At 49.9% G+C, this 17,947-nt stretch overlaps 1 protein-coding gene across 1 annotated transcript; it reads right to left on the reverse strand.

Moving 5' to 3' along the window:
* Positions 1–637: 637 nt before the first annotated feature.
* PRPH2 (peripherin 2) lies at positions 638–17,943 on the reverse strand. Its single transcript, XM_004424145.2, has 3 exons — positions 17,092–17,943; positions 5,478–5,724; positions 638–2,538 (listed from the first exon to the last, which is right to left on the reverse strand). The coding sequence occupies exons 1-3, from the start codon at positions 17,670–17,672 to the stop codon at positions 2,326–2,328; spliced, it is 1,041 nt and encodes a 346-aa protein (XP_004424202.1). The 5' UTR covers positions 17,673–17,943; the 3' UTR covers positions 638–2,325.
* Between the last annotated feature and the right edge of the window lie 4 nt (positions 17,944–17,947).

A 17,947-nucleotide genomic window follows, 5' to 3' on the forward strand; every position in this document is an offset into this window, starting at 1 on the left:
AGAAGTGAATCTACACCATCCCAAGGGAAGACTGATGTTAGACACAAGGAAGAACCTGAGCCTTGCTGGGCACTGGTAGACGGCCAAAAGAAATGGGCCAGTTTTCTCTGGCAACTACCTGGCTACCTGAGAAGACCTGTTAAGATGTGGCTCACCCGACGTCTGCTCAGAACCAACTGGTGGTATTTATCATAGGATCAATTTGCCCTTGGTCCTCCCAACAGCTCTCAGATTCTGAGATTGCTTACATCTGCCCTATAAACCTGGCCTCTTGGAGACATATTTCCCTGTTTGCAGAAATATGTTTTGATCAGAGCAGAAAAAAAATGGTTTGGAATTTTTTGCTTAAATCACTAAATTAAGATTCCACATATTAAAATATTAAATACATTCAGCTCTGGTCCAAACTCAAGCAAATGTTGAGATTGTTTGGATAACCTAGTAGTCACTTCTTGCAGATGAGAGATAGCAAGAGGGAGAGAGGTGACACCCATGCTGGCGAAACGGCCACTCTCATCATTAACAATGCTTCCTGTTAGTGTCCAGTTTCGTTTTGTTTAACAAATATTAGCTAGAGTTGGGGACCCTGTGATACATAGTGTTGAATAGGCTGAGACAGGCATTTAACAAAAGCGATTTTCATACCATGTAATTTTTAATGTCTATTGTACAGCTGTCAACAGCAAACACATGTGGGCCAGAGCAGCATGTTCATGACGGTTCTCAGCACTCCTGACGGGAGAGCGCCGGGAACCAAGTCAGAGGGGGCTGATTCCCTCAGCATTTTCTTTTTTTTTTTTCTTTTATTTATTTATTTATTTTTGCCCCAAAGCTCCAGTAGATAGTTGTATGTCATAGCTGCACATCCTTCTAGTTGCTGTATGTGGGACGCGACCTCATTGTGGCCGGAGAAGCGGTGCGTCGGTGCGCGCCCGGGATCCGAACCCGGGCCGCCAGTAGCGGAGCGCGCACACTTAACCGCTAAGCCACGGGGCCGGCCCTCCCTCAGCATTTTCAGTGTGGATCATTCCTTGATCTCAAGGAGAGTCAGAAGTCTGATTAGATTAAACCTGGGACCAAAGTCTGGCAGAGTGTCCAGACATCTTTGATCTGGTCTTAAGTCTGGGAGAATTAGAGCCCCAGAACATACCCCAGGCAGCACCAGAAGTCTTATTTTCTCCACACTGAAAACTCTTAGGACAGCAGTGAAATCATTCTCGCCTTCCTCTAAAAGGTCTTCCTTCAGTTGCTAGCTCGAGAAGATGGGCTCTCTCAAAGAATCTTCTTTAATGCAGACACATTCCGGAAATATTGGTTTGCAGGATGGGTACCTGGGGAAAGAAACAGGAAGAAGCTCCCAGAGGACTCCTTGCCTTCCTCTTTGCTGTAGACGATTGCTGCTGTCCACGGGGGCTGTCACAGCAACCTGTGTGGGTGTCCCTGGGCCCACCAAGAAGGGATGCCTGGTCTCCAAAGGGTGGACTTGTGTCTGATTGTTGCTCCTCTTGCACAGAAGGGCAGCCATCTAATCCAGTGCTTCCACAGACAAGCCGAAGGAGCTCACCTGGCCCTTTAAGGTTGCGATGTTGCTGGAACTCCAAGCCAACAACCTGACTTCCTCAGCCCACGGCTCACTCCTGGCTAAAGTGACTGAGGGCATGTGAATGTGACACAAAAGCAGGCCATTCACTGTGTTTTTGTTGGGGGAAAATAATTCCCTGTCTTTCAGTTCTCTTGCCCCATGATTGAAGAATTCCTCGTTTAAGCCCTCAGTGCTTTGAAAAGCCCATTACTCTCAGAAAAGTATAACTGTCCCCAGTTATTTGCAGTTAAACAAATAAAAGGGCTGACCTTTCAATCTTGGCATTTGAAAAAAGTGACAACACAGCCGGTACCTTTTTCACACTCCTGTGCTTATGCACCAAGTGACGCTTTGGATATAGAATGAAGCAACGTGGAGCTCATAATGGCAAATTCGTCAAAGGGGAGTAGCCCTCAGGTGTGGCCAGTAGCCTCAGGATGGAACTGAATTCGTGTGCTGTGACGAGTTATCCGCTGAGGCCCCCCTGAATCCACCATGAGGGCATGTCCTAGGGCAGTGGGCCTGATCCGGGGCTCGTTCACTCACATTTTGAGTCGGTCGTTCAACAAATGTTTGCCGAATGCTTTTAGGGACTCAGAACTTTAAATCCCACCATCAAGAAGAGTCTCTGTAAGATGGCCGCCCTCCTTGGGCGAGATTCAGGTTGGACGGGGTGGGGGGGGGCATCCACATTTCTTGGAGTCCACTACTCAGTGTCCAGGAGGGGAGGGTCTCTGGGGCCATCAGCCGGCCTCTGGGGCCTGGCCTGCGTCTGCGCCCTCGGCTTCCACCTGGTTACTCTTGCCCAGCTTTTTCAAGCTCTCCAGAAAGGCCTTCCAGGTCTCCGGCACGCTCTTTTCCAGAAGCCAGCCCTCACTCTCGCACTCAGGGTCTTCGGGGTTGGACAAGCCTTCCAGCGCCGTGTGCAGGTAGCGCAGCCCAACCGTGATGGTCACCTGGTGGGGGGAGAGGAGACTTAGAGGAGCGCTGAGAGAAGTAGCTGGGGGATGGGGCTATCGGGAAACCGTGGGAGCCACCAGCCTTTTGGCCCTGGGTGCCCTTCAAATGAGGTGGCTCTGTTGAGTCTGGGTTGGTGAGGGCCTGCCCACCCCAGCTGGCCTGTGTGCTCAAGATACCTGGCTCTTCTCCAGCCTCCTCTCCGGCCCCCTTCTCCTCCCAGTCAGGCCACCCTGGGCTTCTTTGCACCCCGCCCAAACCCCAGGCTTTTCTCTGCCTAGAATGAGTTCCTCTCCACATTGACCCATTAACTCAGCGAGCCCTCAGTGAGTGTCCCTGCTGCTCATTCTCCCTCCCCTTCCTCTCTGGTCTTAACGGTCCCCCAGGCATTTGTCCTGGGCTCCTTCTCCCTGTGCTTCCCCCCCTCCCGCCCCCGTTTAGCACGTTGCACATACATCGATGTTCAGTAACTATGCTGGACAGAATTTAAAAGTCACCTCCTTCTCTGCAAACGATGATCAGTGATTTCCCTCTACCCCAGTTATTTTGATTAGCGTGGGGACGAGTGGGTGTTTGTTTGGATCTGCTCACTAGCAGTGGCACAGTTGGCAGACTCTGGTGCCAAAATGCCTGGGTTCAAACCCCAGCCCTGGCACGTAGCCAGCCATGTGACTAGGAAACCTCAGTTTACCCATCTGGTTTGCAGATCTTCAGATGAAGTGTCGCCTGCCTCATGTGCGTGCTGCGACACTTCAGTACGTGTGGAGCGTGGTACCTGGCACACAGTAAGGAGGAACAGAAGTGTCAGCTGTCGTTGGTTATTAGCGTGGTAAGTATTGTTTTCACTTTTCTAATGATGTATTGTGTTAGCCACTTGTTTCTACACGAATTCCTGGTTTGCTCTCTTATATTTCTCCTTTTGTGGTATAGCAAACTCTGAGAGGACTAGTCCTGCTAATAGAGAACGTCCACCCCTGAGGGCAGGGGTGGCCCTTATCCATCTTGTTTGTTAGTATCCCAGCCCCTAGAACAGCCCCCAGTGTGGTAGGGCCTCAGTAAACGTCTGTTGAATGAATGCTCTGTGAGAATTTTATAATTACGTAGTAGATGATAATTGTAATTAATAGTTTTAGGTTTTTGTTATTGTGATTGTTGACAGAAAGTTTAATAAAATACTTTTACAGTGGAAAAACTCACCTTTACCAGGAAGTCCTCCTGGTGTGCGTGCACCCGCTCTGATCCCCTCCCGCTTTCCTGAAGGAGGCCCGCTGCTGCACTGTGAGTTTTGTACATGGTAATGGTCCTCCCTTTGGTTCATGAGTTAGATGCCATCTCCCAAATGGATTGTGAAGGCCAGGAGGGCAAGGCTTAGGGCAGAATCCTATCACTTGCTGAGCCACCCTCGTGCCCATCACAGAGCTCTGTCCACTAAAGGCCTCAAGTAAAAGTCAGGGACATTGAAACTCCCTGTTCTCAGTGAGCTGCTTCTCATCTTGTGCGGTTACTCGATTCCTGGAAAGGTGGGTAAACTGAGAGGCAGCCACTGGAACCCCATTTTCCCAGGCTTCTGTTACCCTTTCAGTCTTCTTTTCATGGGTTTTCAGGGGACGTGACCTTCTAACCTTCTAGCAGTAAGCTTTTCTCCTCATTCTGTCTGCTCGTTCCCAAGACCCTGCTTCAAGGAGTCAACGACCGATAAATCGTCATGAATATGCTTGTGTTTGCCTCCACATTAAAGGAAGCCCACCTTCCCTCCCCCACCCGCAGGCAATACAGTCCCTCAAGCGGGATATGATGTTAGACGTGGTGTGTCTCACCGAGGCACAACTATGTGTGAATTTCCATAGCCCTAAGGGAGCTATGGAAATTCTATGGATTTACTTAAAGGAACCTTTCAGTGAATCTTCTCTGATGGACAGAGTTTCCCTACCTAATGTTTCTGGTTTTGTACGTTTGGATTTTGGAGTCTGGATTTTCTGCTGCCAGCTTAAAGCAGGAGCCCCTGAACCTCCCTCTGTGCCACCTTCGTTTACACTCACTAACATGTGCTCTTGTTCAGCACCCAGGACAGCGCCCAGCACTTGGTAGGTGTTTAAGAAATGTGGTCTCTTCAATAAATGAATGAATGAAGACTTGCTACATTCCACGCCCTGTAGCTACAGAGAGGAATTAAGCCTTACAGATGAGGTGAGATGAACCCACAAATAATTAGAGTAACAGATAAATGGCATCGACACCTCTAGAGAAGCACAAATCCAAATAGCTCCCACTCACTGAACACCTCAATGTACCTATTATCCCATTGCCTCCCAAGAGTCCCAAAGCTAAGTGCTGTCAGCCCCATATAACAGGGAGGTTAAATGATTTCCCAAGACCTCGGACTCAAAAAGTGGAGGCACAGGACAAACCTCTAAAACATGCAAAGTGAAAGAAGCAGACACAAAAGGTCACATGTTGTATGATTTCCTTTATATGAAATGTCCAGGATAGATAAATCCACAAAGACAGAACACAGATTGGAGGTTGCCAGGGGCTGGGGGGAAGGGGGGATAGAGAGTGACTGCTTAATGGGTATGAGGTTTTCTTTGGGGATGATGGAAGTGTTTTGGGACTAGATAGAGATGGTGGTTGTACAATATTGTGAATGTACTAAATGCCACGGAATTGTTTACTTTAAAATGGTTAATTTTATGTTCTGTGAATTTCACCTCAATAAATTATTTTTTAAGTGGTAGGACAGAAACAAACAAAAAAAGTGGAGTGCTGGGGTTCACACCCCCACCAGCCATGCACAAGAGAGAGCCTGCCCCCCACCCCTAGGACTGCCTGACTCTCAGCCTGGTGGAGGGCTGGTTCCCAGGAGAGAGGCAGCGCCCCATTAAATCCAAATGGGGCAGGCGGCTCCCTCTTCCCCTGCCCCTCGCTGGCCTGGGCCTACCTCAAAGAGCCAGACGAGGAGCGTGAAGGCGCCCATGGAGTTCATCAGGCTGCTGTAGTAGCCCAGCAGGGCGGCCCTGCAGCCGCGCACCCACAGGTTGAGCTCCTCTGTCTGGTGGTCGTAGCTGTAGTGTGCCGAGTTGTTGGTGAGCTGGTACTGGATGCAGGGCCGCGGCGAGCTGGGGTTGCAGCAGCTGAAGGGGACGCCATCCACCAGGTACCGCCCGTCCACGTTGCTCTTGATGCGACTGGAGGAGAAACAGACAGCTCGAGCCCGGCTTCTCAGACTTGTCACCATGCGCCAGTTCCTTCCATCCCCCACCTCTGTAAAGCTAGAATATTCATTCTTTCATTCACTCACTCATTCAATAATATTTGCTCTGCACCTACTATGTGCCATCTGCTCTAGGTGCTGAAGACAGAGCAGTGACCCCAGAGAGCCGAGGCCCCTGCCTTCCCAGAGCTTATGTTCTAGAGGGTTGAGGCATATGGTAAACCAAGAAGCAAGCACATAGAGAATATAGAGATTTATCCAACCACTCGGTGTGCTGCCTGGTCCTGGCATGCAGCGATTTCTTGGAACTATGGCGGGCTGAACCAGGAGGAGCGGCAGGGCAGTCCGTGACCATGAGCCGAGGCTCTGCCTAGCATTCGTGACCATCAGACTTTAGCCCCCATCCCCCCTCCAACCTCATCTCCCCCTTACAGGTCATTGGGGACCAAGGGCCCTTCTGGCAGATCAGTTCTGGTCAACGGTTGTTTCCAGAAGGCCTGCTCTGGCCCAGGGCCTGTGCAGCAGCAGGGGATGAGACTCAAGGCAGGCACAGTCCTTGCCCTCGGCTTGCTCTCTGTTCACTGTGAACTCTGCCCCCAGCCAGGAGGGAACTCCCTACTCATGTGAAGGGTGTGGCCTGCGCAACTTCTGCATTTCTGTATTTGTGTGTGTATTTGGTTAGAGCACACCGTACGTTCACTTGGGTTCAGAATTCAAAAGGGGCAGACATCTTTACAGTGAAAAGTCTCCCCCTCCCTGTCAGCCAGGCTGGGTATGTTCTACCTGACCTGAGCGTGGTTAACCAAGTGTCTTTATGTGTCAGAATTCATCAAGCTACACACTTAAGATTTGCACACTTGACCTTGTGCACACTCTTGAGTAAGAAAGATTTTTTTTAAGTTGCACGTGAACAATGCATTACATAATAGCAGCAGACTTTTACAGCACAAGAATAGAAAGCATGGAATTGTTTAAAATAGAAATTGTTTTTAACAATGTTCATTGAAGTGCTAGCTATACTTTAGAAAAAGATGTCCTTGTTTGGCTTCTAAATAAAATCTCTCTCGTTTGTTTTTTTTTTTTTTGGTGAGGAAGAGTAACCCTAGGGTAACATCTGTTGCCAATCTTCCTCTTTTTGCTTGAGGAAGAGTGGCCTTAAGCTAACACCTGTGCCAGTCTTCCTCCACTTTATATGTGGGACACCGCCACAGCATGGCTTGATGAGTGGTGTGTAAGTCCACGCCTGGGATCTGAACCCGCAAACCCCTAGGCCAGGAAAGCGGAGCACGTGAACTTAACCACTATGCCACCAGGCCAACCCCCTAAATAAAATCTCTTTAATATAAAATATCTCCTGCTCATTCTTGTCCCTTGGCCTCCAGGTCCCCCCACTGTGGCCAGCTCTGTCTGTTCTTCCAGAGAGGCTTCATGTAGGGACAAGCAAACACAGATTCTGCAGATGTTCTTATTCTTCCTGCTGTTTTTTCTTTTTACTAAATGGTAATATTATATACACAGTGTCTTAAACCTTTCTTTTTTTTTTTTTTAATTTTTATTTATTTATTTATTTATTTATTTTCCCCCCCAAAGCCCCAGTAGATAGTTGTATGTCATAGCTGCACATCCTTCTAGTTGCTGTATGTGGGACGCGGCCTCAGCATGGCCGGAGAAGCAGTGCATCGGTGTGCACCCGGGATCTGAACCCGGGCCGCTGGCAGCGGAGCGCGCGCACTTAACCGCTAAGCCACGGGGCCGGTCCCTAAACCTTTCTTTTTTCTCTTATCTTAGAGACCTTTTTATGTGTGTCAGTGGAGAATGTTCTCCAGGGTTCTAATGAGCTGCATGGTACTTCCGTTGTGCAGATGGTCCCTGGGGTACTATCCAGTTCACTACTGATGGACTTTTGGGTTTTTCCCAGTCTCCTGTTAATACGAATGTGGACATGGGTCATTTTGTGTATTGTGACTATATCTAGAGGGTACATTTCTAGAAGAGGCATCCCTGCATCAAAGGGCGGGTCCATCTGCGATTGCACCAGACCCCTGCCGTATTTCCCCCCTCAGGGGCTGTACAATCAGGCCCACACCAGCCATGCACAAGAGAGCCTGCCCCCGACAGCCCCACGCACACGGCTCTGATTTTTGATCTTTGCCAACCTGATAGATGAAAAATGGCATCTCAGGGTTGTTTTAATTTCCATTTTTCTCATTATGAGTGAAGTTGAGGATCTTTCGATGTTTACAAGCCATTTGTGGTTCCTTCTCAGTGAACTGGCTGTTGATTTGCCCAGTGTGATTAAGCCTTTAGGAAGGCTCTGCACATGGTGGCCTCCTTGGTTCCAGAACAATCCTTGCCTGGGTTATGGTGACTGTATTTCCACACACCCTGCAGCCCCTGACCTCTGCTTCATGGACAGGACCCGCTGCCCAGAGAACAGGTGACCCTGGGTGCACAGGCGGCCGGGTACAGTGAAAAGAGCAGGACCGCCTGAGTTCACTCCTGTTCATCCCTCTGGACAAGTTCCTTACCCTGTCTGGCCTCAGCTTCCTCCTCTGTAAATGGGTTTGACAGGATCACGTGAAGGGATACAGGTAAGAAGGCTTAGCAGGGTGGCTGGTACCTGATAAGTGCTCAGTACACGTGGGCTCCTGACTGAGGCTAGGCGAGGCAGCAGAGCAAGAAGCCGCACCTGCGCTCTGTGTGCCCTCTGGAGTGTCTGTGACAATGAAACAGACCACACGACACTGCTGGGAAATAGTCACTTGCAAGTGGGTGGCCCAGGCTCTACTAGCTGTGGCGAAGCTGTGAGCGCGGCAGGGCTGTTAGTCGTTTGTCAGCCGAGGGACACAGCCCACCATCGAGGTTCTTGCTTGAGCCCAACCGACAGCACCATGAGCGCAGTGGGAGCAGAAATCACGTCTTGCTCAGCTCTCCCCCGCCTCCCCAGCCCCTAGCTCGGCACCCGGCCGTGGGGCCCTGGGTCAGTGCCGGCTGGGGGAGTCCTGGGTGGGAGGACTGAAGCAGAGGGGCCTTCAGCGTGGGGCTCCCGCTCCCTCTTCAGGGGCCAGCAGCCCCAGCCCAATTGAGCAGATACTGGTCTCCCATCCCAAGACCAACCCCAGCCCACCTCTTCAAGGCTGGGGGTCTCCACACTCGAATGCTGTTCATCCCTCTTCCTGGCCTGCAGGCTGTCCCTCGAGCCTGCTCCCGCCAGCACCATATCCTACCTGGGCCATTCCCAGTGTCCCTGTGGAGAGGGGTGGGTAGAGGAGAGAGCCACACGTTGAGCCCCAAATCTGCATTTGTGAGCCATGAAACTTCACTCTCTGGACCTGTGTGAGGTGGGGATAACCACATCCCCCTGTCCAGGGCTCTGGGGAGGTCCAAATGAGGCAATGGAAGGAATGCACTTGACCAGGCCCACAGAGAATGCTGGCTCCTCTCCACTCAGGGCCATCTTGGAGGGACCTTGCAAATCACGAGATTGTTCTGCAGAAGAGGAAGTGGGGCCCAGAGCAGGGCAGGGCCTCACCCAAAGCCACACAGGAAGTCAAGGACCAGCCCACAGCAGTTGCCCACTCTTCCCCTCAGAGTTTCCTCAGAGTCTCTCAGGTTGTTCCTGCCTGTTGGCCTTTCTAGTTAAACTTCCTAGGAAACTGTGAGTTCTCTCTCCTGTTCCCTGTCCCAGCAGCCCTTTCCTGTCCACCATCATCTCTCCTTATGCACTCTCCAGGTGTCCCTAAGCTGCGGTAAAGCCTGCAGACCTGCCTCATACACACTCCATGTGTATCTGAAGCGAGGGCCAGGCCTCAGTTGTGTGGGCTGAGGCCAGCAGACGCTCTGAGCTGCCCTCAGTCTGCAGGCTGGAGAGCCGCCGTCATCCCACATCACCTTGCTGACCCCCAGTGGAGAAGCCACCCTGCTGGTCTCCACAGGGCAGGGCTGTGTCTCCCCTCAAGCACTGGGGCTCCCTGAGGCAGGGCTGTGTCTCCCCTCAGACTGGGGCTCCCTGAGAGCAGGGCTGTGTCTCCCCTCAGACTGGGGCTCCCTGAGGGCAGGGGTGTGTCTCCCCTCAGACTGGGGCTCCCTGAGCCAGGGCTGGGTCTGCCCTCAGACTGGGGCTCCTTGAGGCAGGGCTGTGTCTCCCCCCCGACTGGGGCTCCCTAAGGCAGGGCTGTGTCTCCCCCTCTCAGACTAGGAACTCCATCAGGACAGGGCCCAGGTCAGCCTGGGAGAGGCAGGCCTGGCTTGGTGAAAGTTGGGGCTTCCCTGGGCCCCAGCCTGGGACCTCTTGGGGTCCCACATGTCTGGAACCAGCCCTCCCTCCCCCACCCCCAGAAGCATCATCTTGTTTACCCAGTGCTTGCCCTGGTTCCAACCACAGATTAAGGCCCCACTCACCCTCTTAAGACAAAGCCCAGCAGAGGAGAGCTCCTTAGGCGGTGAGCTGGCTATTTATATCAGAGTATTTCCCATCCTACAAATCTCGCTCTGCTCAGGGCTCACCAAGGCTTGTAAGGGTCTTGATTATGATAAGGCCTGCGTTCTAGCCCACTCTCCTGTAGCCAAGCCACACATGACGGGAAAATCATCATGTCAGGCTTTTCCTGGGAAAACTAACATAATTTAGTAGGTGAATGAATAAATCAATAAGGAAAGTCATATGGAAATGAGAAGAGGAGGGGAGTGGAGGGAGGCAGGAGTACAACTGATGATGGGTCATCCCCAACGGGAATGCTGGCTGCATGACACCTGTGGAACCCCGGCAACTCGCCTGACCTCTGTCAGCATCAGTTTTCTCATCTGAGGAATGACAATATGAGTACCTGACAGGGCTGTGGTGGAGATGAAATGGGATAATACACATAGAGCACCTGGTATACAGCAAGTGCGATGTTAGTATTGTTTAAAGATTTCTTTTTTGAGTAGTCACTGCACATAAAGTACTGCAGGTGGTGAGGGAGGACAAGAAGGAGGAGACACAGCCCCGTCCTCAGGGAGCCCCAGTCTGAGGGGAGACACAGCCCCGTCCTCGGGGAGCCCCAGTCTGAGGGGAGACACAGCCCCGTCCTCGGGGAGCCCCAGTCTGAGGGGAGGAGACACAGCCCCACCCTCAGGGAGCTCCCAGCCAAAGTCTAGCCTTCTTGAGACATCTATAAATTGTTCAGGAAGAGCGAGCAGGTGCCTGTAGCCCGTGGGTTCCCTGGGAAGGACAGTAAAGTGAGAGAACTTGGTACCAGCTCCTCCCTCAGACTGAGGGCTCCAGGCCAGGCCTTCCTGGCTGACAGTTCCTAGTGCCAAGATCTCCGAGCTCCTTCATGTTCTGCCTCTCACTCCAGGACACTGAAGCTCTGCTCATCCTGAAAACAGGAGGAGATTTTAAAGGAATTGTTATAAACTGGCTGAAGATCTCGTGTCCCTCCTGGTGCGATGCAGTAAGCTGCACACAGTGGCCCCCAGGAAAGTGTTCTTGCCAAAACTGAACCTGAATCCAGCCACACCTCAGCCGTGACTACCGGTTTATGGGAAATACAGGGACAGGAGAACAAGGAAGATGACACCACTTGGATGCATCTGCCCAACTCCAGAATGTGGGGAAGTCTGCAGAATAAATGGCCCCCTTCCTCCAAGACACACATGGCATGAAAAAGGTGACTCTCATAGAGTAAAAGAGACTTAGGAGACCAACCAACCAAATGCAAAGCGTGGACTTGGTTTGGATCCTGACTTGAACAAACCAACCGTAAAACATTATGAGACTGGGCCGGCCCTGTGGCTTGGTGGTTAAGTGCGTGCGCTGCGATGCTGGTGGCCCGGGTTCGGATCCCGGGTGCGCATCGAGGCACCACTTCTCCGTTCATCCTGAGGCCGAGTCCCACATACAACAACTAGAAGGATGTGCAGCTGCGACACACAACTATCCACTGGGGCTTTGGGGGGAAAAATAAAATAAATAAAATCTTAAAAAAAAAAAAAAAAAAAAAAAAACATTATGAGACAATCAGAGAATTGAATGCTGAGAATGCTGACTGTGTATTAGATGATATTATTGTTAGTTTTGTTGGGCATGATTAATGTTGTGCTTATGTTAAACCAAAACAAAAAGGCAAAAAAAAACAAACAAGCCTTCCCTATAGTTAGAAACGCCTCCTAAAGTATTTACAGGTGAGAGGAAATGATGCCCGGGATTTGCTTAAGATACTCAGGAAAAATGTGTGTGTCCAGGAGTGTAGTACAGACGAAACAACAAAGGAGAAATGTTTATATTTGTTGAGGCTAGGAGATGGGGACCTGGGAATGCATTATAATCTCTCTACTTTTGTGAATACTGGAAATTTTCCATAATAAAAGTTGAAAATGCAAAAAAATGAGAGAAACACTGGTTGAGAACTTCAAATCTATCTTTTGATGCCTTGCTCTGAAGAGTCGCTGAGGGAGGCAGCATTCCTGGACCTGGCTCCTCCCTCTGAGGGCCTCCCCCAATTATTACAGAGTGTGTCTCCCTCCACCCCCAATCCTTGCAGGACCACCAGGCTGGGGAGGGAGTGAGCAGGTAAACACAGATGCACGAGGTTAGAGCACAGGGACCGCCCCATTTGCCACAGGCCCCAAGGAGCCTGCGTGGTGGTTCTGGTTCCTGGGGGGCCACCTCGTGATTATCTGAGACCCTGGCACAGAAGGACTGGAGTCCAATCACAATCCACAGATGTTTTTCAAGCTGCATGGTGTCTCTGCCCACACCTTCCACTGTCCCTCTGGAGGAGGAGGTGAAGAACAAGAAGACAGAGAAAGACGGGAAGAGAGAGGACGATGAAGCACCGCCCCACTCTGTGCCCAAAGGGGTCTGGAGAATTCCAGGTTTGGGATGGCAGGGAACAGGCATTCGTTTAGCACCAAGTCTGTACCAGATGCACTTGAACATTGCTGGGAAGCAGCACAGTAGAGTGGCAGGAGCAGAATTAAAACCCGGCACTCCACACGATGGGATAGTATTCGTCCGTCAGAAGGAATGAAGTTCTGACACACATGGCAATGTGGAAGAACTTCTAAGACATTATGCTGCGTGAAAGAAGCCAGTCACAAAAGGACAAATATTATGTGATTCCATTCACATGAGAGGTCCACGAGAGGGAAGCCCACAGAGACAGAGCGGATTAGTGGTTCCTTAGGGCAGGGTTACGGGAGGCCAGGGAGTGAGAGCTAAAAGGTACAGGATTTCTCTGTGAAGTGAAGAAAATGGTCTAAAACTGACGGCGGTATTGGTTACACAACTCTGTGAATAGACCAAAAACCACTGAATTGTCCACATCAGATAGGTGAATTGTATGGTATGTGAATTATAGCTCAATAAAGTTGATTTTTAAAAAATCTACCCCCCTTCTTGCTGTGAGATCTTAGGAATGTCCCTTAACCTCTCTGAGGCTCAGATCTCTCATCTATACAATAAACATTGACAACACCTCAAAAAAATACAACCCCACCTCCCAGGAGGGGTTTTGTGCAGAATAAATGAGGGCCTTTTTCCATCCCAAACAACCTGGCAACATAGTGAAGGGGATGGGGTATGGCCCCTAGGCTACTTGCCTGGGACAGGGGGCCAAAAAGCTTGTAAAAATCTTGAATTATTCCCACCTCATCTCATTGTTTAGATCAGGAGCCTTCAGGAAACAGCCCTTGATCTTAAAGATTCCCCTGAGAAATCTCCAGAAACCAGCCACCCCTCCATGCTTGCTGAGGCCATGAGCTCTATGCTCCGTTTCCTAGGGGACCCAGGGAGGGATACTTGGGATAGCCCTCTCAGGAGCTGTACTGGAAATCCTGGAGGGTGAGTCCCTCAGCTTTCTCTAGCCCAGTCTGGTGAGGGGTACCTCGTACAGAATGGAAAGAGATGCTCCAGGGGCAGAGCCTGCAGACATGACCAGAAATCATGGGCACCAGACGCTGCCCACGCCCAGTACTGGTGTCACTGGAGGATCCTCGTGCATTTTCTCCAGGCAGCCCCCCTTCTGACCAGCTCACTGCTTCTGGAATCGCCTCCCAGAGTCCTCAGGGTCAAGGAGGGAGGCTAACCCCAGTCTTTTTGCTGGCTCATCCAAATTTGGTGGGGAAAAGAAAAAGGGGAAAAGGAGAATTCCTTTTAAAAAGATCTTGGTGAAAGATAACGCTGCTCCCTCGCCCTGCCCTCCTGTTGGCACCCACCCCTGCTTCTCTGTGCCTCTATTGCCTCAGACTCCTAGCCCTGAGGGTGCCGCTGAGAAAAGCCAGAAGGTAAATGCTTATCACTTCTCAGTGCTTGACATCTCAAAAAAAAAAATATATATATATATATATATACGTACATATATATGTACACTTTTTATTTTTCAGGGGAGGATTTTGGGGAGCCAGCTTTGTCAGGGAAACTTAATAATCCTCCTAAATGAAGCAGTCAAGATGTGAACAGAAAAAAATTTTAGTCTCCCTGGTGGTGAGGGAGAAAGTGCTACTCCACATTCTCTCTGATTTCGTTGCTCATTCTTTCCACCAGCAGATAAGGGCAGTGTAGCGCTGGCCCTCAGGCGAATCCAGTTTTCAGGACACAGCCCCAGAAGCCTCACTTCACTCACAGGTGTTGTCCACTGATCATTAATTCAAAAGTTTGTGGGAAATGATGATGTGGTCCTCTCTCCGCAAAGGTGACCCTACCAGGCTGTACCCTCAGGAGCACAGGAGCGTGACATTACTGGAGGTTTTGGAAAGGAGAAAGGCATTCCAGTTCTACAGTCGTGTCTTGAGACCGGCTTTATGAAAAGTTAAAGCCAACAGATACAATGTCTCTGGAAATGTAGCCTAAGGGAAGTGAGACAGAAACAGACAGAGACAGAGAGAAGCAAAAGCCTCAAAGCTGTCCCCTCCAGTGTTATTTATAATATAAGTAACTAAGAACAACCTAAATCCCTGCCTAAGTGTGTCCATTCGCCCAGCGGAATATTACGCAACCATTAAACATGATCCTTTCAGACAAATACTGTCTGTTCTCACTTATATGTGGAATCTAAAAAAGCCGAATGCATGGAAACAGACTAGAATGGTGGTTGCCAGGGGATTGGGGGTGGAAGAAAAGGGGAGATGTTGGTGAAAGGGTACAAACTTCCAGTTATAAAATGAATAAATTCTGGGGATCTAATGTACAGCATGGTGACTATATGTATCATATTCTTGAAAGTTGCTAAGCGGTAGACCTTAAATGTTCTCATCACAAAAAGAAATCATAATTATATGATGTGATGCAGGTGTTAGGTAATGCTATGGGGGTAATTATTCTGCAATATATGAGTGTATGAAATCACCATATTGTACACCTTAAACTTACACAATGTTCTTTGTTAATTATATCTCAATAAAGCTAAAACAATCGTGGTTTTTTTTATTGTGGTAACATTGGTTTATAACATTATATAAATTTTGGGTGTACATCAATCGTTTTGAACATTATGCAAATGTTATACTATCAAATTACAAAATGGGGCACTCAATTGTATTAAGACCAGTTACATTATGTTATTATGTAAATGTTAACAAGACTAGACTGAACGTGGAAAAATCAAACATTGATCAATTGTGAGTGAGAATCTGGCTTAAATTTCTTTTCTTGTTTTTGTTTCTCTTAATGTTGTCACCATAATTTTTGTGCAACAAAGAAAACTTTTTTCCAAGTCAATGGAGTTAGGATAGTTTCGCACCAACAAGCTGGTTGGGGCATTGAGGTAGTTTTGATCAAGCTTAATGTTTGCCTGAAAATTTGGATACAATGACCATTGGGAGTGGAACAACCTGTGGAATCTCTCCACTCTGGGATAAAAGGGGATTTGGGGATTACAGAGAGACTTTGCATCTCTCCAAGGACTGACTCTGTGCAGAAGACAGTCAAGAAAAATGACAGAGGGAAAAATGAAAAACCCCTTTTCATCTGCTCACAAAGCCTGGTTCTACCATCAGCTTGTCCCCTGCCCTCATCCCCAGGAATTCTGCTTGTCCCTCTGGCTCCACACCCTCCTGGGGCAACTTATATAAATCATGCCACCTTGTGCTGTCCCTGCAGACCTGTCACCTAGGAAGGGCAGAGCGGTTTACGAGCCTCTCCTTGATGAGGGATTTGTAGCACTAATCCCCACCCACAGAGAAAATAAAATCCCAAGCAGTGACCTTCAGTCTGACTTCCCTTCCATCTGCGATGCAGCTAAGCTAGCCATCTGGGGTTCACTGGTGTTGTCTGGGCTTCAACCATGCCCTGCTGCCAGTGTGCCCAACGGTCTGCGTGCAAGTCCCCTTGGCCTCGCCAGCCTTACTCAGAGGAAACCAACCCCATGGACAACTGAGCCCCGTGCCTCAGCCAGGGAATGGGTAGAGTTGGACAGAAAGATGGGGTGAAGGAGAGCTGCTAGCTCAGGGCAGGCTGCCTTTCCCTGGAAAATGACTCAAGATCCATGATGCTGGGTCTGTTGGGCAGATCCGCGTGCTGGAGTCAGCACACATGCTGTTATTCTAGCACAAAGGATGAGATTCTCTTTCTCACCAACACCTCCCCACATCCTCCCTCAGGATTTTCTTCTCACACATGCCAAGAATACTTTAGAAACATTTATCGTGTTGCACTATCACGATTTAAGAAGTAAACACCAGCAGGCATTTAATGAGCACCTGCTGTATGCCAGGCTTTAGACAGAGCTGAAAGGTGACCTCCAAGATTGTGTATTCCAGTGTCTTCATTTAAAAGATGGGCAAACGAGGGCCTAGGGTGGCGAGTGACTTACCCAAGGTCACAAGCTAAGTAACAACAGAGCCATAATTACAGCCTAGACCTCCTGACTGCCTCATCTCTGCTCCTCCCACCATACCCGAGGACAAACACTTTGAGAGTGGATGCTCAGGGTGGAAAGGTTGGAAAACAAGGGAACTAACCAGGAAATTTAAACTTCTGGGATTGACTCCATCTACTTTGAATGAATGAGACAAATAGCCAAATAACGTCTCAGCGTATGTGATCTATGAATGCCCATCCCTGCTGTGTGGAGCAGACACACTCCTGGCTGAGTCTTCCTCCCTGGGGACTCCTATCCAAACAGCTTATATAACTTAACACCTTCCTCCCTCCTTAGCCAAACATTAGGTTGAACCATATGAAGTTGCCATCTTTCTAGGTCAAAAATGTAAGACTATTAGCAATTCCATATGTTCCAATCGGGTACAGCCTCACCTACACGGTGATAAGTTGTGCACACAGAGCGCCCAATCGGGAGGAAAAGGCTCTGGGCCTTCGTGTCCCCATATAGCTCTGACTCTGGGACTAGGGGCCACTCACTCTTTGACTTCTTTGGAGGAAAAGTCCAGGTAGCGGTTGCTGATCCACTGAATCTCAAACCAGTCCCGAAAGCCATTGTTGCCACAACATTTGAACTCTATCTGCAGCATGTCGATGGTCTTCTTCATGAAACACCTGCCGGGGGTGTCTGTGTCCCGGTAGTACTTCATGCCATTCTTGAGCCCGTGGGCCAGGGTGCTCTCCAGGGAGCCCTGCATTAGGAAGCAGCAGAGGGCCACCAGGAAGAGGACAATGCTGAAGAGGACACAGATGGCCAGGTATGACTTCAGCCAGGGCTTCCACTTGGCATACTTGGCAGGGTCCAGGGCGTCATAGCAGATCTTGCCAGCCAGAGAGTTGAAGACGCAGGACAGCACCCCCACCCCTATCAAGGAGTTGGGCACAAAATGGCTCTCTGAATTATCCATCACTTCGCTCCTCTTCCGGAGTTCAATCTTCAGGAACAGCCCCAGGCTGAAGATGACGATGCCGGCCAACACGGAGAGCCAGTTCATCAGCCAGAGCCCTTGGGCCAGTTTGACCCGCTTCTTCTGGTCAAATTTGACTTTCAGCAGCGCCATGCTTGCAGGGTGCAGTCCGGGCAGCCTCCCACAGCACAGCTCCCACTTCTGACCTCAGTGAACCCAGGGGCTGAAGACTCAGGGCCTTGGGAAGGGTGCAGATGGCCCAAACTGCAGGGAGCTGCTCTGGGAGCTGCCCATGTTGAGCCTCCTAGCCTGGGACCCCCGTTATCTCAGTAGTGGTAGCAGGGGCCTCGGAGTCGCCGCTCATGTAGGGGCCAGTCCTCAGTGTCGTTTCTGCAGCTCCCTTCCCAGCCAAGAAGGGACAGCCTGAA

This window comes from Ceratotherium simum, chromosome 13 (genome assembly GCF_057802395.1).
Source record: "Ceratotherium simum simum isolate JZ-2026a chromosome 13, ASM5780239v1, whole genome shotgun sequence".
Taxonomy (NCBI): Eukaryota; Metazoa; Chordata; class Mammalia; order Perissodactyla; family Rhinocerotidae; genus Ceratotherium; species Ceratotherium simum.